The 25130-nt window shown below is 41.3% G+C and overlaps 1 protein-coding gene across 1 annotated transcript in view; it reads right to left on the bottom strand.

Moving 5' to 3' along the window:
• The window catches only part of zfpm2a (zinc finger protein, FOG family member 2a), a gene marked incomplete at its 3' end in the record, with an annotated part of 120555 nt that overhangs the window by 76330 nt on the left and 19095 nt on the right, over positions 1-25130 (bottom strand). The window contains exons 2-3 of the mRNA XM_083919084.1: positions 10996-11154; positions 3557-3658 (exon numbers count right to left, since the gene is read on the bottom strand). Coding sequence (XP_083775210.1) covers positions 3557-3658; positions 10996-11154 — 261 coding nt within the window. The remainder of the gene's footprint in view (positions 1-3556; positions 3659-10995; positions 11155-25130) is intronic.

Here is a 25130-nt window from a genome sequence, read left to right as displayed (position 1 = left end):
CAATAAGTTCAAGTTTAGTGCTTTACAACCAGTGTTTACAAAGAATTTATTCACACTTGAAACACATGAACACAGCTCACACCACAGAACAATGTCATTATTGTGGCGAGTGGTTTGTTTTCAGTGTTGGTGGTGACATTAGTGTTGGAAAGCAACCCATGGTTAATTTAAGTGCATTTTATGACTTAAAGACCAAAATAGAGATCAAGTTAATTCAATTCAAAACATCAACAATGCTTGCATGCTGTTTTACATGCTGTCTATAAATGGTTGAAGGGGCAACTTTTTGCATCTCCATAAAGTTGGGGGACTTATGGTCACAATCAAAGCAGCAGAGCCTGAGACATCTTGACTTTTATTATTAAGTATTGTATTGGTCAAGCCCCTGAAACACTGGATTCTACATTTCCCATAATGCAACTCAATTTCATCTCGAGTTAGAGCATCCCTGCCCATGTTAAATGCCCATGCCTTTCAAAGTTCATGCCCTCAGTTTGTATCACAGGTTTTCTGATTAAAAATGTAGTCCAAATACCCCTGATGACATCACAGGGATATTTTCTTCACACTTTGGAAAGCTTCCCAGAGCCAAATAGAGTTACAGGGTGAGTGACTTTGATAAGTGTCCCTTTAGTATTCATTATTTATTCAAAATAAAGCGGTATCGTATTGTCTTCTAAGAAATATGTATGACTTGATGAACCTGGAACCCTGCTACTAATAAACATACATATTATATTCATGCATACATGCTAAATTACAATAAATTCAAGTTTAGTGCTTTACAACCAGTGTAGTGTATATACTGTATATAGGTGTCAGTGGTTATGTAATCAGCCAAACATCATGACATTATTGGTGGAATATATGCAGTGTCTATATTAAAGGCTAGTAGACCTCTTATCCTGCTTGAGATATTTATTAGTTTATAGAAGTCTATATTACAGTAGATGAACATATTCATGACAGACGACCATAATAAAATAATGGTATCTTACAGGCTGAACACTTGTAATAGAACTGGCAGTGATAATAATTACAGCGCTCTTAACGAACCCTGGATTTCCCTGACTTTCATAAGGGGGTGTAGTTTACATGAGCACGCATTTAGATAAGGCTGAGAACAAGTTCATTAGCAGAGTTAGCTAGCTAACACAAACCACTCCCAATTAGCCTAGAGGAGAGCGAGTGGGAGAGAATGAGAGAGACAGAGTCAGATTCCTATCGCTGCTAGTCCATGAAAATGAATAGAATAGCATGACACGCTATCTCCCAAATCAGCAGCTGATTGCGAAACATCCGTGACGAGAAATGAACACGAGACAGAAGATCAGTGTGCAGATTTGCTTAAGGACATACTTGTAGAGACGAGGGTAGAGAAAGGGAACTCGCTGGGTGTTCCACATCAGAGACCCAGCACTCTGCACAGCAGAGAAGAGGCAGCTATCAGATTAATAGTGAGTCATTCTGTACGCTTCTCTGCTGTTACAGACAGAAAGACAATCAGAGAACAGGGGGCAATCGCGGACAGCGCTTGACATGAGTTACTAAAGTGGAGATGAAATGCAGGGACAAAAAAAGTTCAATTACAGGATGTAGATTGTAAAGGCTTTTGTTGTTACTCAGCAAAAGGGAAACGGTATGGAGGGGCTTCAATAGAATCACCAAAGCAGGTGGGCATGTTCTGAGTTAGCCCACCTCATTAAAAGGCTTCACTCTCTTTTTATGTAACGGCCATTACACTTCCTATTCAGATGCACACGCGCAGTGATTAAAAATTATCTGTTGGTGATCATAATCACACCTGCTTAAACTTAAGCCAAAGAATAACAAAGAACTTCTGAATGCTGAACTATCTGAACATTTACAAAGAGATTAAAGGGTAGACAGTCTCAAACTAAATAAATTTGCTTTTAATCGCTTTGAACAGGAAGTCATGTCATTTTGAATGTTCCTATCTGATTGTCTGATTCTCCTCTTTATTCAAATTATAACATGCCCATCTGACTTTTTCAGCACAATGGGAAAAATTAAAAAGGGAAATGACCTTTCATGGCAGCCATGATGGGAGAGTGAATGGCATTATTATGCATCGAGATTAATTTCTGCCCACTCTGCTGCCCATTGAGAAAACAGAGGAGGGGCATGAACGCCTCAGTGTAACTCATCATATCATAGAGATGTTCAGAAAGTTGCGTTGGTGGAAACATGCTGATTTATGAACAGGATTTGTATGATTTTGTTTGATAAACCTGACTTCATTGTGTACATACTGTGTATATTAGCATGATTTTTTCAGTTGGATGCAGCATGTGCCCTTTTTCAGTTTGTAATACAGCAGAAATTAGGACAGAGTGTAAGTCTTCCAACCACTCAGGCTGTGGTTTAGTAAAACATTAAATGACCATCATGTCACATCACCTCCTCTGCAGTTCAGCCATCCTCAGTGTATGCGAGAGACACTTACTCCCATAAAACTGCAGTGTCCCTCCTCTCTCTGCTGCCTGTCCAGCAGTGTGTTTCTGAGCCTCTAATTCTCATTCTGATGGCTAAGTAGAAGGGGGAAGGATAATTACAGTCAGTCATACATCTAGTCATGCTACATCCATCCCTCCTTTTCAAAGCAGTATTTTTAAGCTCAGCATTTTCTCGCCCAAAAGGGCCTTTTCCTGCATGTGATGCCTTCTTTTTGTCATGGCCCCCATAGTTCTGAGCTGACCCCCTCAGCCCTGTCTCCTGACTGATCACAGTGATGGTTTATTACTGTCATCCCAGCGTTCTTATCTTTAGCCAGCAATGCTCATTTCCTTCCCCAGATTTAAATGCAAATGTGAAATTTAATGATAAATGCATTATCTGATAGGTGCGATAACACTGATTCACTGTCAGTATAAAATACACACCCCGGGGGGCTTCGAGCTAGCAAGCACAACTTGCCCAAATCCACTTTTTCTCTCCTCTCTCTCTCTCTGTCTCTCTCTTACCTTCTCTCCCTCTATCTTTTCTTTTTTTCTTTTTTTCACAAATGCATGTACCTGCAATAAATTCTTGAGGTCATTTTATGTATTAAAAGGAATCCTATTTTGTGTGTTCAGCAGTGTGGGTGCAGGCTTTTGCTGAGCAGTAATTGCTGTGCAACTATCTTGTTCAATGTATTATCCATCACTTTCATGAAGTTACTTTTAGTAAAAGGGCAAAATAAAATAAAAAAATGTCTCTCTTCATACTCTTCATAACATGTACATCTGCATTGCATTATAGCGTGCTTCAAAAATAAATGATAAACCTGCTTTTTTGAGAGACTAATTGAATGTCGTATTAACAGAATGGTGGGTGTGCATTAAGTTGTAGTAGTTTATCATAGAGAAAGCTTCTTAGACATAATGCAGTATTACTTATGAACCACAAGTGTCTAAACTCATAATGCGCCTTTACTATTCAATGCCAAAATCAATACTTTACCTCAAATTAAGCAACATGCATTTTGTCATAACATTGTCAGATGGCACTAAGAGGCTATACGTATCTAGGAAAGTGATATGAAGACTTAGCTTACTTGGACCATCCCATTCATCTGACCCCACGGCAGTATGCCTGGTCTTCTCGCCCTGCCCGTCCATCTCCGACTCTCCTCCTTCTCGGTTGCCATCTTCCTCGCCTGCAATGTAGAAAAAAATGAAGTCCTTTAAAGCACAAGGGACAAAGTGACAAGCAGTCAATCCAATGTAATGCTCAGTATTCTTAATTTAATTAAGTGCTGCATTATGGACTGCGCTGCCCTTCCAAAGGGTAGATTATTAGGGCTTTGGGTATCATGCCAGCAAAAAAAAACCTTTTCATGTTATATTTGAGTGTCGCTATCTGATGTCACGTGAGCAATTGTCATTTTGTGTGACTATTTGTTTTTTTGTGTACATAGTATTGTACTGTATATGCATATTTGCACTGAGCTCACCAGGTCCAGCTGCACACTTTTATGTAAAAGGAGTTCCCATGAGTGCTTGCAGGAACAGGAGGAAGCCTCATGGAACAGGAAGGAAAGCAATGTGTGGGAGAGAGGTGGCTATTTATTACTGTTTGATCTATTGTGGAGCGAGCTAGAATGTGTGTTATAGGATGTAGGGCTGATTTACAGTCTCGGGGCTCACACAGACCATGCTAAGGGATATTTGGGTATCTCTCTCCAGGATGTAAGTGCTTAAAGACCTTGTTAAACAGACTCCAGCTCCATGCAGCAGTAACACTGACTTGAGCGTTTGTTGAGCGCTCTAAGATGCACTTACTGTAGACAAAAAAAAAAATCTACTTTTGCATGTCTACAGTAAGCACAGTTTGTACTCGAAGTTTATAGGAACATAAATCAGTGCTTAGTAAGTGCCCCTAGTGTGGTGCTCTGAATAAATCCAATGTGGCTGACACAGTGGTTGCACAGTGTCTCTCCAAAGTCTGGCAAGTAAGAGCAAATGTGCTTGGGGTGTGTAGTGGTAGTTGATGGTTTGTGGAAGAACATTTTTCTCACTTTTGTCACCATATCGTTTTCATCCCTTTGATGTTTTAAACCCAACAGTGAACGGTCAAGCACAAGCTTGGATTACTACAATGGATTGCTACACTTACACATCACAAAGACAATATATCGTAAAGATGTGGCTTCTGCATACAATAATAACCATACCAATCATCAGATATGATAGATATGTTTTCTACATCTGTATCTGCCACCCCTTCCACCGCTTCCAAAAAAAATTTCAGAGTGTTAGTTATCACACCTCCAGTGACAACTGCCACGGGACACACGCTACTTCACTCCAGCAATGTCCGTCCTCAGTTAGGTTAATCTCCAGATCAAGCACACACACACCATGCCTGTTTAGCTTTTTTGACATGGCTCACTTCAAAGAAGGTAGCAAACATTGCCAAAAGGATGTCAGCTTTCTGTCTCGCACTAAAAGAAGAGATGTATACAAAGAAAAAAGTGATACTAAAGGGACGTCTGCAGAAATGTCCTACTTAGAGTACATGAGGTCATTATGACCCAGTTTTGCTTATGCAAGTGTCTGCTTGGGCTGATGATTCCTCCCCCCACTCCTTCCCTTTCCCAGTATATTATCAGGGAGCCCACTCAACTAAATTCCCCCACTATTTATTGTTGGGCCTAGAGAACCTCTTTAGCATACCAGGCTTGTATTATGACGAGGATAACAAAAGGCGTATATCAACAGTTCCTTCCAATGGAGCGGAGTTTAAAAAAAAGCTGGCGAGATAACATTAAAGTCACTACCTTGATCTCAGGCGAACATGTTAAGCCCTGTAACGAAACGTATTGGAAATGTTTAATTACAGCCCGGGAAATGAAGCTACAAGATGATTCCTTAATTAAGCGGTGATTAAGGATTTTCTGCCTTCTATCTAACACAGTTTGCAATGCATTTTAAACACAATCGCCCAGGCAACCTCACAGGGAACAATGTCACAGGGCTTTGATAAAGTTTGCTGCACAAATGTCACTATAGGAAAAGCACAGCAGAGGAAGAAGTGCTGGAGCAGCACTCCGTTGCTTATAGTATGGTTTGATAAGGAGTTGCAAAACAGACGAATATGTAGAGCCATTTTTATAGTTTTGAACGATGTAGGAATTCTGACCTTTCTGACATAGAAACAGATTGATTGAGGTGCTCCATTTCATTCACTGAGGTCCACTATAAGTAATAGGGACTCAACCTTGTTTCATCATTTGAATTGAAACCCTCTGCTGTCTTATCAAGGGAGACAGATTGTCAATGATCATCCTCTACATTATCACCTAGATCATAATTTACATCTGGCTTAGGTTCCTTTCCCTGTGCAATCGAATGGAGATACTTAAGGTTGAGTGAGAAAAGGCTGAACAGAACAGAAGGGACAGGGATGGGGGGGGGGGGGGGGGGGGGCAAGACAGCCTGCTGGGTGCAGGGTTGGCGGGCATGCAAGAGGAGCCAGTGAGCTGTTAAAATCAGCCCTATCGCTGCTCTATCAAAGGACAGCTTTCTAGCCAAATCGCAGTCACACGCAGCATGCTACGCATTCAGGTCAATAAGCTTATAGGCGATTTACACAAACAATTCCTGGAGCAAGGTAGCAACAAAGTCATATTGGCTTTTTCTCTCCCTTTTAGCATTGTCTCTTCCAAGGAAGCCCTTGAAAATGTCAATCTCTGGCATGCGACTTTAAGGAGCTCAGAGCACTCTAATCCTGACCACTGAGTCTAGAGACAGGTCGCAATTTCGGCAAAATGGAGTATAAGTATTTTTTAGTCTTTATATGAGATTGCACAGTTCTATATGTTACTGAATTCTAGGCTCAATGACTTTAACCCACTGCTACTTTTCAAAATCCATCACAGTCAGGCTAGAATTGGAGCAAAGTAGTGATTTCTACAATGTTATATGAGGGGGGATGCCTGCTCTTCCCCACCAGTGGTAGTGCTAGTCAGTTGATATTGCATATTTGGTTGTTGATGTAGATTATGTTGCAACGGATAAAGTCAATTCCAGGAAGCAACCTTTTTCTCCAAAGTCAAGCATAGCTGTAAGACTTCCCTGCTATCTGAAAAATAGGTTTGAATTGCATGCAATTTGTGGCAGGCAGAGCACTCGAATGGAGGAAGGCTATTAGTGAAATGCCTTGCCACTGTCTCTTTAAATGCCAATAAATTCCCATCATTACAGAATCTGGCAGTTTTCCTCCCTGTCTGCAGCCTGGGTCTTTATCTCGCTCTGCCTCAGTCTCTGAGCATGTAGATCTGGCCCAGTTAGATTGTCATACTTAACAAACATTAATGATTAATTTCCTCCACTGAGTCAAATGGGGCTAAAGGGATGACTCGATTCATCTTATCGCACCACAAATTAGCATTTCCCCATATTCTCCAGCATCAACTGTGCATTAAAATTCCACATTTACCATTCTGGGCACTGACAGCTGTGGCGAAAGTGCCAAGGAGATCTTCCTCCTGTGTTGCTGGAGATTCTGATTACTTCTGTATTACACAAAGAATGGTATAATTATTTCTGTTTGTTACTGTACATCTCTGACCGCTGCAAGTCAAATGACTCACTGAGAATTTATTTGAAGGGTCAAGGTGGGTATCTTAGATGTTGTGTTAAGTACATGCACTCTCAAGCTTTCACTCTTCACTTCCACTGTGATAAAATGTTTCTGCCCACATGACGTATTTCTTTTTAATTTGAGGAGAACGGTGAAGCAGAATGCAATATGTTCAAATTAGTTGTGCTTGATATTTCCTGACACATAAACACTCACAACAGCATCAGGATCAAGTAGCTTGAGCTGAAAAAAATGTAGCCTATTACTTCACTAAAAGGTGTTTTACATCGAGGAAATGAGATACATGAAATAACATGTAAATTTAGTGTCAGAGCTAACTACGGAAGTCATTTGTCATCAGACAACACTTGGAACGCACAAAGGGAACAGCTTGTGGCAACACCCTGTGCTGAACTTCACAGATAGCCAACAATAAAAGAGGGGGTGAAACAGCAAGGTGAAATTTCACTATTTCAGTAAAAAAAAAGATGCCAGTCAGAGTATATATATATAAAAAGGTATCTTTCTTACAATTATGGAGCCAGGTGTGTCAATAGAGTATAAATCTCTGCTGTGGAGTCAACTGTGAGTTCACAAGCAGAGCTCCATAAATGTGAAATTGAGCGAGCAGGAGAAGTTGTTTGAGGTAAGATTCTGTTGTAACCACAGGAAAAGCCAAGGTTATTTCTTTAGATATGGGACTCTTTTTCCTCACTGAGCTCTCAATAATTCCATCTATATTAAAACACACTTCCTTCTCTCTAGGGCTCTACTACTCCACCAAGCTGCTTCATTTCACATATATGTTGTTTCAGTAACATTGAAGTGAGTGTCACTGACATTAGTCTAAAAGAAAATGAGTGCTGCTACTGTAACTGTAATAATTTGGGCCTACACGACTTCCTTTGTTATTGATATTATTGATAAGTAGTTCCCAACATTGGGGGCTAAATAGTCACAACATAATTATTAAGTAGTGAAAGCACAGTCCAAATTTACTCTGCTACAAGTAAACGTCTTCCATTGCAAACTTTAGTCAAAATTTATCATCATCAAAGTATCATTAAAGGAGCTGTATTCAACATTAATACAGCATTAATATAGCAGCCAAAAAATATTTTGCAATGTAACGATATAGAGCCACTCTCCCTACTACTACTTTAAGTAGTTTAATCAATACAAATGTATCATACAGTATTTGTTGATATGTTTTGTATCTTAAATCTAAACCTGCAAAGTAACAAGGAACAAAAGTTGTCTAATAACTATAGCAAAGTACAATATTAGAATGAAGGAGCCATGTATTAAATACCTTAATCTTAATACAGTGTCCGAGGGTTCGAATCTGACCTGCAGCCCTCTGCTGCATGTCATCCCTTATTTCTCTTTCTCCCTTTCCTGTTTACCCGGCTCTATCATTAAAGGCAGTAAAGTGCAGTACTTGATTTACTTTGAACTACTGAGGAAGATAACGAAGAGAGAGGAGGTGTCAACAAACATTTTTCTTTTACACATTCACTTCATAATTATAAAATTAAATATAAAAAAAGTTTTATTGTGAATAATTGGTGAATCTGACCTATTAGACTTCTAATAAGATAGCACAGAAGGGCTCCTTTGAAAATCATCAGTGTGATTTCACGTTTATGTTGCAAATTTAAAGTTAACAGGCCTCTGTATGTGATACCAGCATCTTACAAACCCCATCCATGAAAGCACCCAAAACCATTGAGAGCCATGACACCATTAACTAAACGGGTTGTGGAGTCAACCACCACCCAATTTAGAGGTTCCCGAGCCCCAGACCAAGCTGGGACGTCAAGGTGCTCCATGCACTTATCTGGGGAGTCCTTTTTCTGCAAGGGTAAAGCAAATGACTGAGTCTTTGGTGGCATTCAACTTCTTGACCTTTGCGCCTTTAAGCGGCTTTGCTACTTCACCGCACTCTGATCAAAGTTAATAAGTGCTTCATATGTTAATGAAAATTGGTACTCCTCTTTGTGTTCCTACAGCTTTTTAATACCTATTATAGACTGAAACTTTTAATGGAGGTTTTAGGTCCCCCTGACAAGCCCATTTCAGAGAGTGACTACACAGATACAAGGCTAAGCTAAGACCAGAGAGTCACTGCTCAGTGGAGGAACCTTACACGGGAGACCTTATTCTCCGGGAAGCCGCAGAAGATAAAGGCCATGGGATGAGTGGCTGCTTTAAAACCCACGTTCAAGTCCGCACAGGGCTAATTACAGCACACTCACATTTGAGAGGGTTTAGTTAATCAAGGGGGCTCTCTTTTTCCTCCTATAGTCGAGGAATAACACACTTAAACCATTTAATGCCGCCAGGATTGCGTCCTGTTTAATTCACGGCAGTTTCACATAAGTGGGGTAAATTTAAGCCACTCCGACATTAGTTTTAAATAGATCTAATTGAGGAAGGGATCATGGGGAAAATGACTACACCTGATGATTGCGCACAACTTGCCATGAGGAGAAAAGAAATTTGGATAGTACATCGTTTGGGTCTTAGAAGGCAATGGGAGACTTAGCTTCTGTAAGCTTAGATAGCAAAGTAATAAAAAAGATCTGACTCGTAAGGCTTGTGTAAGGCTTGTGTACGACAAGGAACAGATTACCAGTTTCTCCAAAAAAGTAGTATTTGACATTTGGGATTGCTATTTAGTGTTGACTTTATTCATAAACATGGAAAGGCGATTTGAGGCCCAGTTCCTCACATGGCTTTATCCAAAACAATGAAAATATCAAGTTGCTCTGACAAGGTTCTTTGAAGATTTTCAGAAGTTGTACTTTTTTTTTCTAGCTTTAGCCAACATTGTGTACTGCACCATCTGTTTCATAGCTACTGGGTTATTACAAGACCATACACGCTACTTTGAAGTTTGTGTAAGGACACATTACGATGGAGACAAAGGGTAAAGCAAACGAAGCGTCGTCAGTAATTGCAATTTCCGAACAATTGTGCCGTTCAACTTTTCCCGGAGAACAAAAGGAAAACATTATTGATACGATTACTGGGGCATAGCCTACCTGAAACATGAAAGATTTATTTTTCTTCAATAATGTAATCCCACGAGGCACATCAGTTTAGAAGTGTGAAGAAATAATTCTAAACAATTTTCCCTTTGAAAGGAGAAAGAAGAGGCAGACATTCAAAGCATTGGTTCTTCATTAAAAAGTCAAATTTGTGGCATCCGTGCGCCAGTAGGAGTGGGGACACCTGGGGTAGTGAAAGCCACGCGACCGGGGGGTAGGAAGAGGTGGGGGTGGGGGAGGGAGGCGGGACAAGTCTGTCATCTTCACACTGTAACCTGGAGCAGACCACAAATTAGCTCCTGTGATGGCAAGGTGTGACCGAAATGAAACAAACATACAAAGAAGCAATCTAATTGAATTGGAGTTCAAAGAGGGCTCACGCGCATTTGGCGATGCTAAGGCGCTTTATAGTGCTGGACCTCCGAGCAGTAGCAGGTGCTGCTGAGTGTTCACAGAGCTTTAGCGCTGGCTCAAAGGGAAGTGCTACGCTCTCCAGTGCATTGGTGTACCGTAGCACACCTTCACAGCACTATCACAGAGGGAGAGCCAGTGTTGCCGATGCCATCTCTTTCTCAGATCAAACCACTGCTCTTGGGTGGATTGCTGGGATCAAATATCAGAATGGATAGCTTCAACTCTCGGCAGTGATGCAGGAGAAATTGTCATATGGATACAAGTTGTGCCAGGTTTGATTTGAACATGTTGAGGAATTTTATTAGAAGCCATTAGCAGGAGTTTCACTTATTTTTGATGCTTGGCACTAGGGTGGATTTGTATATTGTCACACATTAGGTATTAAAAAGAGCACTGCACACTGGGTTCGGAGAACAGCTCGGAAAAAGTTGATGATTCTCACCTTTGTTGCAGTAGTACTCCATGTCTTCACAGCTCATGTTCTCAGTCTCAAACTCAGCGGAGAAGTTCTCTTCAGCCGAGAACTCGTCTTTGGCCAGGAGCTCGTTCTCCTCAGAGACGCACTCCTCCTCCTCTTCCTCCAGGCCATCCTCCAGAGGACCTGAGGGAACACACACACACACACACACACACACACACACACACACACACACACACACACACACACACACACACACACACACACACACACACACACACACACACACACACACACACACACACACACACACACACACACACAGGAGATGTTCAACAGTTTCATCACATCCTTGAGGCTTTGTAAATGTAAAAAAAACATGTCCCCATCTTGTCTTTTGTCGAGATACCAGAAATGCAGATGCAACTCTAAGCACACTGCACACTGTACTGTCAATACTCTCCATGGTTACACATACAGTATAGACAAAGAAAAGGTCATGTCACTTAAGAATATTATTTTACTTTAATATTTCACAAAGGTTCTTCCATTACACCTATTGAAAAAGCCCTTTGAGACAGTGCACTTTCTGAAAAACAAGCTGACGTGCAGCCAAGGTGAGCGTAGATGTTAATCTGCTACCTGCAAAACAAAACCTTTCAGAGACGGAGCGAGGGGAAAAAAAGTTCCTTTCCAGACTTTTCATACAGGCATCAGCATGTGAGAAGGGAAGAAAATACTTTTATTAATTTGTTAGCCTTATCACAGGGTACAATGTTGATTTTCCATTTACATTCCATGCCTCCGGGTAATACACCAGTGCAATCTTAAAGGAGACACTTTTCCGTGTGATTAATGTTTTCCCCCTCTGTGCAATATTATTTCTTTAAATCTAAATGATTTCAGAGTTTTGCTTGTAGCTGTACATCTCTTTTGGTATTTGCATATTACCATTTTGCTTCAATCAAGGGCGCTGATGGAATTACTGTACTGCTACCTGAATTGTATTAGTTCTGAAAACATCTCATCCGGCATTTGAATGTTATTAAGATAATGTGCATCTTGCGCTACACTCCTCCCCACCAATCGTTTCTCCACCGTTTGCACATGAATTACTATAGCAAAGACGGAACACTTAAGCAGTATTACACAAGAGGGTGTGCTTTACCATCCTTGGTAAATAATAATAATCACGGTAAAGCACATGCTCAAGTGTAGCCTTCTATTTCGATTATACATACAAGTTGCCAACAAACTAAAATAATCAAAATGTATTCAAAATGGGGCAATACGCTTTCAAAATGAAACTTTTTGCTAGTGTTATCTCCGTTTCCATGAAAACACGACAATCTAGTCCCTGTTGAACATTTGCTTTGTAGAAATCATAACTGAATAAATACTGCACATATATACACAAAACGGCTTTGCTAGCTCAATCTTTCCATGGACAGATTTAAGCAACAAAGATGATTTCTACTTCTTGTTAAGTCACGCAGTGAACTTCAGCTAACGTTAGCATTGTTTGGATCGTGGGGTTTCCCAAACTAAATAAATACCACACGTACAAACACAAAGCTGCTGTTCTAGCTCAGTTTGGTGACATCTGCTGATTTTTGAAGTGATAACTTCAGCAATAAAGTTAACGCTCCGTCACCACAGTGTCACACCGGCACAGCTGATGTGGTCCAAACCTTTCCAATAACAGAGAGCATTTTAAAAAATAAGACCGACAATTCACTTTTAAATATGATGAAATTATTCCTGCACTGTAGTTTGTGATTTCTTTTTTATAAGAAATGTTTTTAAAAAAAAACAATCCCCTCTTCTCTTTACAAATCGCACGTGTATTTTCACGAGAATTATTGAATAATCTTCTGGTTCATAAGACATCGTTCCCTTTGAAATAGTTGGTACACTAAAAAAGAAATCAGATTTATTACTTTATTAAATTTGCTTTGGTGCTTAGGCCTATAAATATCTTATGTTTTATATATTTAAGGATTGTGAGAATTTTTCTATACATTTTAGATTACAAATGAAAACATACAGTAAATAAATGCAGTCTAATGTTGATGCTGTGTAGTTTCATGGTGTAGTAATATTTTGAGTGATGAACACGGTGTGCTGTCATGCTGCTTTAAGCATGTTTAAATGTGTAGTTGTCCGATCAGATTGTGTGGTCAGATCTACTTGTTCTAGGTAATTGGTAATACGGTTACTTTATATTTGAAATAATACAAGAAACATGCATCATTTTAATTCTAAACAATCTCCTTCTGGAGATGTGTTAATATTCATGTCCAAAGTGCTGCCATCACAGCTTTCTCGATGTGGATGCTGTCTCTGTTTCCGCCTGTCACACATGAGCTATGTTGTAGCCTCTTGTGCATCATTCTGAAGCTCAAACAGAGTGCACTGATATCCTCTTGACACCTTTCAATGTGTCTGTTCTATTGTAGCCGGTGTGAGCCCCTCAGCTTTAATAAAGCAATAATTTCAGTTCAGAAAGTGGGGCTGGTGTGCCTCTCCTGTTTCTCTTTCTTCCCGCACTGAGCCTCATAAAAGACCCCCCTGATGTCCACAAACCGCTTGCTCTTTTCATTAGTCTTATAAATTACTCCTTTGTAGAAGCCTACATCTGCAGGAGCCCTGGACATGAAAAGAATTAGCACACAGATCTCTAATAGACACTGCAGAGGCAGAGTGCTGCTTTTAAATTAGGATACAGTTTTATGATCTTATCTGATGCCTTCTGCTGATTCGCTGAGGAGTGAAGTGAGGCGTGAAGTGACTCGATGAGTCTACCATCGCTTAAGATGATACTGAGAGATAAATATCGCAGTATCAAGGGGAGATTGTATGACTGGCGTTAAAAGCTCCTGCCAAGGCAATTGAGGACAGTGTGAAAGAAAGCGGGGAAATACATTTCTATACACACACTCTGTACACATTCCATTACACAGCTGAATAAGAACTGTGTGTACAACTAAACGATTCTTCCTCTGTTGCCGGCAAATACAGCAGCACTATTGCACCATAGAAAATAGACCTACAGTGTTGCGCGATAATAAGGGTAAAGGGAGATTAAAGATAAACTTCATGGTCAATAAGACACAAAGATTAGGTAGATAAGATGAGATAGAATTGAGGTTTAATAGACTCAGAATAAGGGCATCTCACTTCCCCACTCTAACAGATAGTAACTAAATGGAGCATTTTCAAACTGATAGAGATACTGGAGGCCTTACAGAATATGGAAAAATGAAATACTCCACCCAGTCAGAGACATTAAAGGGGGTCTGATGGCTACTTCTTGGGCACTGCGTAGATTACCAAAGTTTGTGCACATTCTCACATGTTTAGTTTATTATACAGTATTCATTGCATGGAGAGACCTGAAATTATTTCAGAGACAGCAATGATAAGAATAATGACTTTCTAAACGACTAGCACCACACTCCTAACTCATTTTCTGATAGTGGCGTTGCGGCTATATTTAGTTGTGTACTGTTTAAAATCCTGTCACATTCACTGTGTGACCTGCGCTTGTTGGTGCATTTCTATAGGGTCTGCTGACGAATTGGGCCAGGGGAATGTCTGCTGCCTCACCCTCTTATCAAGCCTCTTCTGGAGTTCAGATGGCCAATGACACCGCGGAGAGAGCGTCCGCCACAGAACACAACACAGTCTGCTTTAAAATGGTGCGCTCATTAAAACAGACATAAATCTGTAAAAAGCAGGGAATTCTACATGAGGGGTTATCTTGGATTTAATCACAAGAAACACTGTTTTGGAAAGATACTTGGTAATCTACAGAATGTGGTTTGTTTCACTCATTGCATCTGTCTACCCTGCTTTGCTCCATGTGGGTGTTTTAAACTATTATACTGTAAAACAAAAAAAAACATGTCACTATTAAATGGCAGCTCTTTTAAAGTTTGAACTACACATAAGCTTTCAAAATATCCACCGGTTACATTTCTAAAACCCCACACAAATGAATTGATCAGCAATCAAATAGTTAACTTATACCTTTATGAATGTTATTATTTGGAGAAGATGTTACTTTGCACTCTAGGAAAAAGTGATGGGCATTTTTCTTTTGCTAAGTCTTTTGCTCATCACTGAATGGACAGTTACCAACCTGGAACCCCAAAGGATCTTAAATAAACCTGAGGCGGTCAAATGATGTTTAGATTAGATTTCCATTGGTTTTTGCTTTTTTTCTTGTGACATTCTGGATACACTAACATTTCCAGAAGGCCGCAAACGGTGGAGAGTGTGACGAGACTTCATTTTAAGGTGTCAAAAGTGAAAAAGGGTTGTGATCTACTCAACTAAACAATGATTAAATCAATCGTGGAAAATAATCGTTTAAAATTCATCACATAATTATTAGTCACTGTCCTACAATAATCACCTTTACCCTGAAGTCTGACAGCTGTTAAGGTCAGACTTCCAAGTACTAATTCATGAGCTTGACTTTCTCGAGAAAGGCTTGGTTTGCTAAAAATCATCCCAGCACAAAGACTTATCTGCTCAATTTTAAGAGGAGGTTTTAGGAAACTGCACCCTGTCTAAACTTCCTCTCAATCAGGGTCAGTGTTCAGGTATCCCTGCAACCCCACAGCCCTGTCATCCACACCCTCCACCCTGAACTGTATCATCCGCATTCATCAGACTCTTCCTCTGCCGACTACAGAGAAATCTCAGCCCTGTTCAAACAGTCATGCAGCAGAAGCAGCAGGCAGGAGCAGCCAATGCTAATAGAGACATTGGTAGCTGAATGCAAGCTTGATCACAGTGCCTCTTTTGTTCATGGCATGGCCTCTGTCTGATAGGGATCGGCCATGCGGAGTGGAGCTCCGGAGATGGATATGGTAATGCCCCCACTGAGTCTATAAAATGGGGTGATACTCTGAGACCATATGATGGACAGAGGATTAATGAGTCACAGAGGAAGGGGAGCAGGGAAGAGAGGAGTACGGACAGAGGCGGTGGAAAGAGCATATCTTTCAGGAAAACACTCTGTACACGAGTCTGTGCCTCAGTGGACTAAAACAGAAAATGGAAAAAACACACAGATAGGCCAACCTTTCCTCCAAAACTCACACAAAAAAGACCTCCAAACAAATATGTGTGTATGTGCAGAAATATATGAGTGAGTGCTAATTTCATGGCACGCTTTTTCACCCGTCCGCAATGTGGGGAGCTTGTGGCCGGGCTGTGATAGTGATACCTCACTTTATCAGCAGGCTCCACAGTGTGATGTGTGGATCACAAACCCAGCCTTCTCTATAGCCCCCTAATTAGAGGTGAGGTAATTGAATCTGACAGAACAAAGCGGCAGATCTCTATAAGCATGGAATTCATTTTTGCTCCCGCCTATACAGTTTTTCATCCAAAAGGTCCATTGAAAATGTGTCCAAGCTGGCCTGGGGATAAAACGTAGCACCTGAGACTAAACATGAATGCATAATGCAGCCCGAAAATCCAACAGGGCCACACGGCTCAACCTCTGCCAACTGTGCTCCCTGTGACTGGGCCTTTGTGTCAACACTGATAATGGGCCTTCCTTACTTCCAGGTGAACACACACATACTCTGCAAGACTCTTCGAACTTCTGCAAGAGAGAAAGTACAGACTTTGTCTCAAGTAGCTGTATGCTGTGAGCAAGATAGGCTGAGATACACATTCATATTTTACCTCCACAGCTGGAGAAAAACAAAGCAAAGTGTTAAAATAGAAAAAAGATATTATGTCTCATCTTTTACAAGGAGCTGTGAAGGCAGAGGAGACAGAAGAGAAACAGAAGGGGGAGAGAGTGAGGGAGAGGCAAGGAGAGACTGGGGGCCATACTCTCTCCTCAGCTCTAATGACCTTTGGGAAGCAGAGGGCTCCCTCAGCCTTGGAGGAGACTTAATGTATATGTTACAGGGCTCAAGCCTCTAATTTAATCCTTGATCACTGTAATGAAATAGATACCATTTGCACACTCTTAATAGCTTAATATGCTACAGGAACCCTCAAAGGAATGTTTCATTTCGAACATATTTTTTCATACTGCGTAAATGTTACCAAAAAAAAATCCTGTTTCCAAGTTGTACACTGTGATCAAACTAAATGTGGAGCGAATGCTGTCACACAAGTCAAAAGTAAATTACCATTTGTCTGTGAATGTCTGCTTGTGTGCAAGTGTGTGTGTGTGTGTGTGTGTGCTGGGAGGAGCGCGGAACAGCTTCAGTGGAGACTGATGTGTTCTCAAAGCTGCAGTCTGTGACCAAGAATAAGCAATGGCATTGTTTAACTTGATTTTCCGGTTGCTAAGCAATGTAATTCTCGTGATTAGAAATGGCTGCCTTCCTAAATTCGGGCACTTACAATCAACAGTCAACAAACTGCTTGAAAACTCAGCACCAACGCTCGTCTGGAAATTGCGGTGAAAAGGAGGGAGGGCGGGTTCGTCGGGGGAATGAAAAAATGTATTCACATCTTTGTAAAACACAAACACATACTAACGTGCACACTCTTCTGTGAGGCTGCAGCACTAGAGATGACAAGGCATCTAAATGCAATCGGATGACATCATGCATTTAGATGGCCCACTAAGTTTACATTACGGTACATTTATGCTCCATGCAGTAAGGCTGACACACACCCATCTGCTGGGAAAAAGTATCTCTGTCAATATCACTGTCTCCTATGAGAAAGTGTTTTTTGTTCACATTTCTCAAAAACTGTTCACATAATTCTAGTGGAGTATCTTATTCCAATCAGACACAGCGTTGGATCCCAGCATGTTTTCGGAGTTGCTAAGTTCTGTGTTGTTGCGCCCAGTGTTTCTGTCTGCACTGTTGAAGGGGAATAACACGCTCTTACTTCTTTATCCAATGAATTGGAATTGGAATGGCATGAAAACATGCTGGCATTTGACTATGCCATTAAAATGCTGGAGGCACCTCTGAGCGTGCCCGAGGGCTTCAGCAGATGCCAGCCAGTTACTCTGTGGAGTTAGCTGGGTCCTGCTTCACTCTACTGCCTCTCTGGAGTGTACAGACACACACACGCGCATGCGCACACGCACACGCACACGCACACACACACACACACACACACACACACACACACACACACACACACACACACACACACACACACACACACACACACACACACACAAAAACACACAGTGGACACTGCTACAACGTTTGCTCCATAAAAGTCACAAAGCTTGTCCTCCAAGTAATATGGGCTCAGCTAATGCTTCTCTTGCAGGGTAACGTTTGCTTTGCAGGTGCAACGAACAAATTAAAATGCTGTTAAAATGGCCAGCCTGCCGTATTTAAGCATTCTCCAGTCCTTCCTGATACACACTTGCTTCTCCTCTGGCTGAGTGATTTATTAGTGTCATTCTGTTACTTATAAGGAAATAAAAGTTAACCATGTGCCTGTACACTGGATGTGACAGCTGAAACAAAGCAGGTAAAATATGTGTGGTCTTAATTACTGGTTTATAAGCGAGCTTTTCACTAGAACGTTCACTTTTAATGAAGCCATTGAGTGAGGCTCCTCCAGGGAGCTATCATGGTTAAGTGGGGGCATCCATCTTCAGCCATTGGCTCATCTGCAGACGAGTGGAGGCTCTGTCTACAGCACGCTCACCTCATATTGGCTCACTTTATCTCCACTAAGTAAAGTCTGTTGGAAGGTGCTAAAAGTGGCAAGAAAATACTTTTCTCCACCCGCTCTGATGGGGATGAGAGAGTTTTCCTCCTGTAGCAGCACCAGGCACTTCACTGTGTCTTAAGTGCCAAATAAGATGCTGCTATTTAACCTGAAAAGCATCATATTCATAACAATCAGTGGCCTGCGAGTCTACAGGGGCTGTAATAGCAATATTGTGAAAGCAGCCTCTGCAACAATTGGCTTTTAGTCGAGCATCATTTCAAAGAATTGAATGGGGAGCCTTCAGAAAAAGGAAAAATGATTACTGTATCAAATAATGTAGATAAAACAATATTTTCCCATCAAGGAATTTCTATGAAATGGATATATCTAAGATGTCAGTTTCATTCCAGTATTATGAAGGGTGGGGGGTTCTTTTTGCAATAAATTCTTCATTAATTCAATTCTAATTTTCTTCTGGTCCCTACTTCTACTATTGATAGTTCCACTTCTTAATACCTCGGATAAGGGGGAGAAAATCATTGCAATAACTCAGTGGAGACTGTGAGCAGCAGATAGGATCTAAATATTAGCAATGCCAAAAGAAGTGTGAAGTCTGATGAACATTTCAAAAGAACAATTCTTTATGGATCAGCTAAATCTTTTCCACTTTTTAATTAAAAGTAAAGAAAATAGAAGTTAATTATCCTGTAAAGATTAGCTGGTGGGCATCTTTCTGTAAATTAGTTCTAATTAAAAGGAAATTGTCAAATGACATTCAAAGCACTGTCCTTTAAAACACAGACCGAGATGGGCTTTTTTTCCCTCCCCCCTCAGCCTCCCTCCTAATTCTTGATCTGGCCATGTGAAGCTTCTTGCTGGAAGATTAGGATTCTGCCAGTGCTTCAGACAGCGCGTGCACACACACACACACACACACACACACACACACACAAACACACACACACACACACACACACACACACACACACACACACACACACACACACACACACACACACACACACACACACACACACACACACACACACACACACACACACACACACACACACACACTCCCTGGATAGCAGGCCTCACTGTGAAATACTGCTACGTCAATGGGGAGCTAGTGGCTGCTGGAGATAAATACTCCTCATTGATAAATTATTGCACTGATTAGCTGCTTGGAATCAGATATCAGACTGATATTGGCTTTTATCAAATATCGGTCATTTCCTCCAGTTCAGTGTAACAAATCTCTAACAAACCTGCAATATTTATTAATTAATTTCACTGATTTTGCTATAAAAAACAGACTCACATACAACAAAAAAAGGTCAAAATTCTCTGATTGCACCTTCTTAAATTTGAATATTTTCTGTTTTTTTTCCCTCCTCTATGACATTAAACTGAATATCTTTAAGTTGTGGACAAAACAAGACATTTGCGGACATCATCTTGGGCTTTAAGAAACACTGATCCACATTTTTCACCATTTTTTTACATTTTATAGACCTAATAGAACTAATCAGTTAATTGAGAAAATAACAGACGGATTAATTGGTAATAGAAATATTTTTTATTTTAAGCCCTAACCAATTAAAATATATATTTCAGGGTAGCAGCTAATGATTTTCACTGCTAAACAACCTCACAACGTATTGTCATGATTCATGTTTTCTCAAAACCTGAGAAAAAATGCTCCCAGGGCCCAAGATGATGTCTTCAAATTTCTTGTTTTGCCTGACCAAAAACCAACAGATGCTTCATTCACATGTTAGACAAATAAAGGGGACACATCCTCACAGTGTTTGATGTTTTTGCTTGAGAAATTGCTGAAGATGTTTCACCAGTTAGCAAAATACTTTGAGTGATTAATCAACTAATCATTTAACCTCTAATATCCTTTTCAACCTTCATCATTAGTCAAGTTATTGCATGATACTTCCTGCCACCAAAGCAAAAGAACACAGGCGTACTGTATAAACACACGCAGTACTTAAGCAAACCTCCTCTATCATCACTTCACAAATAAATGATGAATAAGACTGCCTTCTTATGTGTGTACTGTAGCTTTCATCTAATTTCATGTGGATTTCATCATTCATTGTGTAGCTCGACTCTTGCTCCCATCCACCCGCATTGTATCAAACCAGATTCCAGCAGTGTAGTACGACAGAAGAGAGAGGAAAACAGTGCTGAAGCCCCTCCATCTGCTCTGGCTAATGATGATGCTCCCCCTGGCTTGGAGCAGAACTGTGTGAGGGAGATTTACACCCATAATACCCCCGGGGCTCTGGAGCTGCACCGCGCTCCAAAACACCGTCACTCCATCACTTTCTATATGATAGCTGGCAGAGCAGGTAACAATGGAGCAGCAACAATGTCTTTTTGTATTACTGACAAGTGCCTTATTTGGTTGACATAACCTGCCTCGGTGTCTGAGGAGTGGCACTAAGCACACAGGAAAATGGATGACAGCTACACCATTGAGACATTGTGCACTTCTAACAATCATACCAGACTATGTTTTTAAAAAACATCCAGCAGTTTGTGTGATAGGAGCAAGCGAGAACAGTGGAGACTGACGGAGAGGTGGCTGTCTTTCCGATACAGTAATTGGAATGAGGGCAGGAGGGAAAATCTGCTAAAGTGAGCAGAGCTGCCTTTTTTTCATTACAATTATACAGGTTTATAATTTGTAATTTCCCTTCAATTTGGGAGCTTTAGACTCACTATAAAGCTCTGTGTGGGACTAGCCTTGACATCTATCTCCTAAAACAAGTGAGTTAAATGGTGAGAGGCAGAAAAAACGACTATGTGCATGTGTGTGTGTGTGTGTGTGTATGTGTGTATGTGTGTGTGTGTCAGAGAGAGAGAGACTAATGCAGGGGGCGATGTAGAGAGCTCTACTCCTTAGGGATTGAGTGTCCACACACAGCAAATGGAAGTGGCACAGCTCTGACCTTTGAGCCACGGCATACGAGTAAAGTGAAGGCACTGTCAAAATATAGCTTCAGAAATGACAATCCACCTCACCAGTCCCAAGTCTTGACATGGCGGGCAAGTGGAGAGCGGTAACCTGCTGATCCCGACATTACAAATGAGGGGATTATCATGACAACAAACCTCAGCTCGACACACTGCATACCCTAAAGATATTCTGGCATCGGCCGTTATTATCAGCAATGTCCCACATAGATAGTCAGCGATGACACTCAGAGCAGGCGCCAAACATCGGAGGGAACAGTGTGTCAGAATCCCACATTGATTTAAAACAACTTATTACTAAACAGCATCAACGTCGCAGTTGTGATATCACAGTTACAGTTTCAGAACTTGGGATTTGGCAGTAGAGCATCTTCATTTACACCCATGTAATACTCAAGTCCACAGAGAATAACTCAGTCGTAAAGAATAACCCAAAATCACAAGCAAATTAGTAGTGCTCTGAGAGGAAGCTTGGGAGGAACAAAGACAGGCAGCCATAATTATATCTTGGCGTGTATGGCATGTCAATGGGCCACCTTCATTCTGGAGGGCATTCCCCTGGGCTCCTCAGACATCAAAATGATGTCCAAATTATTTTGTGCTCTATTGCAGCATGGCATGATTATCATATTTACCGGTGGTGCATTATGACAACATTGATGTTTACACCTGTCTCTGTGAGAAGGCAAGGTTTACACTCTGTAATTTAGCAAATGTACAGTATGTATATGAGCTTGTTGGCAGGGATTTAAATTAGGTCAGAAATGGAATACATCAATAGCAACCCATATGTGCATCTTTCTTTTTCTTTTTTTCTCCCTCCCCTCCCCAGCCTTCTTTGCTCAGAAGCTTGGCGATGAAGCAGCTTGACGACTGCAGAAGTGTGATATGTGCAAATCACATTTGCAGATGAGCTTGAAACTCCCTTTTAATATTCAGATATCAGACATCCTGCACTGAGAAGCCCGCTAAGACGCGATTCGGGGGAAAGAAGCAAGATCCGCGTCATTAAGGGAATCGTTAGAGGCTCGGTTTACATTTTACATATTTCACAAAAATGTACAACCAAGTAAAAACATCACCAGTTATCAGTGATAACAATGCAAATTTTTGTCAGGGAGCGCATGAAGATTCTGTCAAAATCCAAAGTCGCTCAGGTCTTTCTTTTCTTTTTTTTTTTTCTCTCTCTCTCTCTCTCTCTCTCTCTCTGGCTTAACACCCTCAGCTTATTGGCGCTTTGATTTCTTTCATATTTTTTCCATGAGAAGTCACACAGGCTTGTGGAGTCAAAGACGGTGAAAGGTATGTTTGCCACGAGGCAGGGGAACACGTGTCCCCATAGCCTGCCAATAGCTCATCAAACACACAGGACTACGAATGGATGCAAGCCCTGCTGGCATTTAGGACGTCTAAACAGCACCCCTGTTTACTTGCTTCAGTCAGAGTCACAAAGAACAGCCCTGGCCATTTTCTGCACATAAATGCACCGCAATGACAACACCACCATCACAAGGTTGCTTTTTTTTCTCATATACCTGCTCATATGTGGTGTACAGTACAGTAATAATGTTTGCTGTTTTATAGCCTCAACTTTTTCATTGGATGACAAACTGTAGCCCCTGCAATTTCCCCCTACTGCCTTCATTTCCCCGTGTCTTAGCCCTGCGCCAAATTTGTCTCTGTGCCATTTTAATTACAGCCAAGGCAATCTTTATGGTGGTATTCTGCAAGAACACCAATCTGCAAAAAAGGTGATAAGTAGAACCGCCACCCAGCTTTGGTATCAGTAATAAACAGACACTTAATTGAATAATTTGACCTAAGAGGCTGATCCGGGGAAGTAGCATGTTGGAGAAATTATTTTTGAATATTGAAGACATTTCAGTGTTTTGCATGACGCCTGCAGTAGGAGAACACACAGTGGATTTGGCTGGTTGCCCACCAACTCGCCAATGTGGGCCATGGTGAGTCTTTACGGAACAGATAAGTGAGCCTTTGGTATCCTGGAAGCACTCAGATGTGTGTTTTGTCAGGGTGCGGGGGGGGGGGGGGGCACACATGTATGCATGAGTCTGTGTGCAGGCGTGTGTGTGCATGTGTCCGATATGTACAAAGGGGGAGGGGGCCGAGAGTGAAGTGTGCCCACTCGAGGTCCATCCCCAGCTAGCAGCCACATGGGCACATCCCCCTGCATCCCCCCTGCCTCAAACACACACACACACACACACACACACACACACACACACACACACACACACACACACACACACACACACACACACACACACACACACACACACACACACACACACACACACACACACACACACACACACACACACACACACACACACAGCAGCAGCTTTGCACGGAGCCTTAGAGACAATGACTCGCGGCCCCTTCCTGTTTAAGGATAGCTGTCAGAGGATGATGGCTCCGATTCAACACTGCAGCAGGTTTGCACAGAGCTCCCTGATAAAACGGAAAAAAGCAAAGCCTCCACTCTCTCTCCACTCCCTCTCCCTCTCTCTGTGTCTCTGTCTTCCGCTCACTCTCTCCATCACTCTCCCTCTCCCTCCACAGTTCAACACTGATTTGACTGCTAGCATAATTTTGCAGAGGAGACTATTTGCAGATGCAGCAGAGTTATCAATCCGAACAGACACACAATCCGGGTCCAATGTCACTTCTCCTCATTATGTTAATGGTTAATACATGCAAATGAAAACATTCCGGCAATTTGATTTCTTTGAAGATAGTTTGCATATTGTCTTAGCCATAATGATGGTACACTTTCTCCCCAGCTTCGATTTATGCAAGGCTAGTTAGTTCATTTTTATCAGCTCTGAGTTCATTTCTAGGGCTACTGGAATGTGTTTTCCCCTTCCCCTCACTATTTAACTAATTAGGATTCAGGTACCATAAGCAGATTTTTCACGCTATTGGTGTTTTTCTTAATTAAGAAACAAATGAATTCTCCCCAGCAAAATAGATGGAACAACGGGATAGGGTGCCAGGGGCCAGATGCGGCGCTTCTTAATTAGAAGTCACTCCATTGTCTGAGGTTTTTTAATGAACCTCCAATCTAAATGGATATCAAAAAAGCTTCTAGTGAAGAAAAAAACACACACACACACCGGCCATTTAAAATAATAAGGAAATAAAGATAATGAAAGACAAAAGATATGTACTGGCAGCCCCGGCTCACACCTCCAGTTCAGTGCATGCAGTGCTCTCGTCACCTCTGGATGAGCCCTATTAAAACAGCTCGATCCCTCGCCTGCCCCTGCCTGCCTGCAGCCATGTCTAATGTTCTGCCAAGCCAACAACGACACACTCTTTTCAACTTCTCATCAAAGGTGGAAGTTTCATTACCCCGTGGATGGTTATCAACTAACTATTACTGAAAACTGTTGCAGCTGTCAACTTCCTGTCTTGGTTTGAAAAACAGTGGAGGCTAGCAGAATCCATGCTTATCATATCAATGTCATTTGTGATAG

This window comes from Echiichthys vipera (assembly GCF_963691815.1).
Source record: "Echiichthys vipera genome assembly, chromosome: 8".
NCBI classification, from domain to species: domain Eukaryota; kingdom Metazoa; phylum Chordata; class Actinopteri; order Perciformes; family Trachinidae; genus Echiichthys; species Echiichthys vipera.
This window is presented reverse-complemented; position numbering and strand designations above follow the sequence as displayed.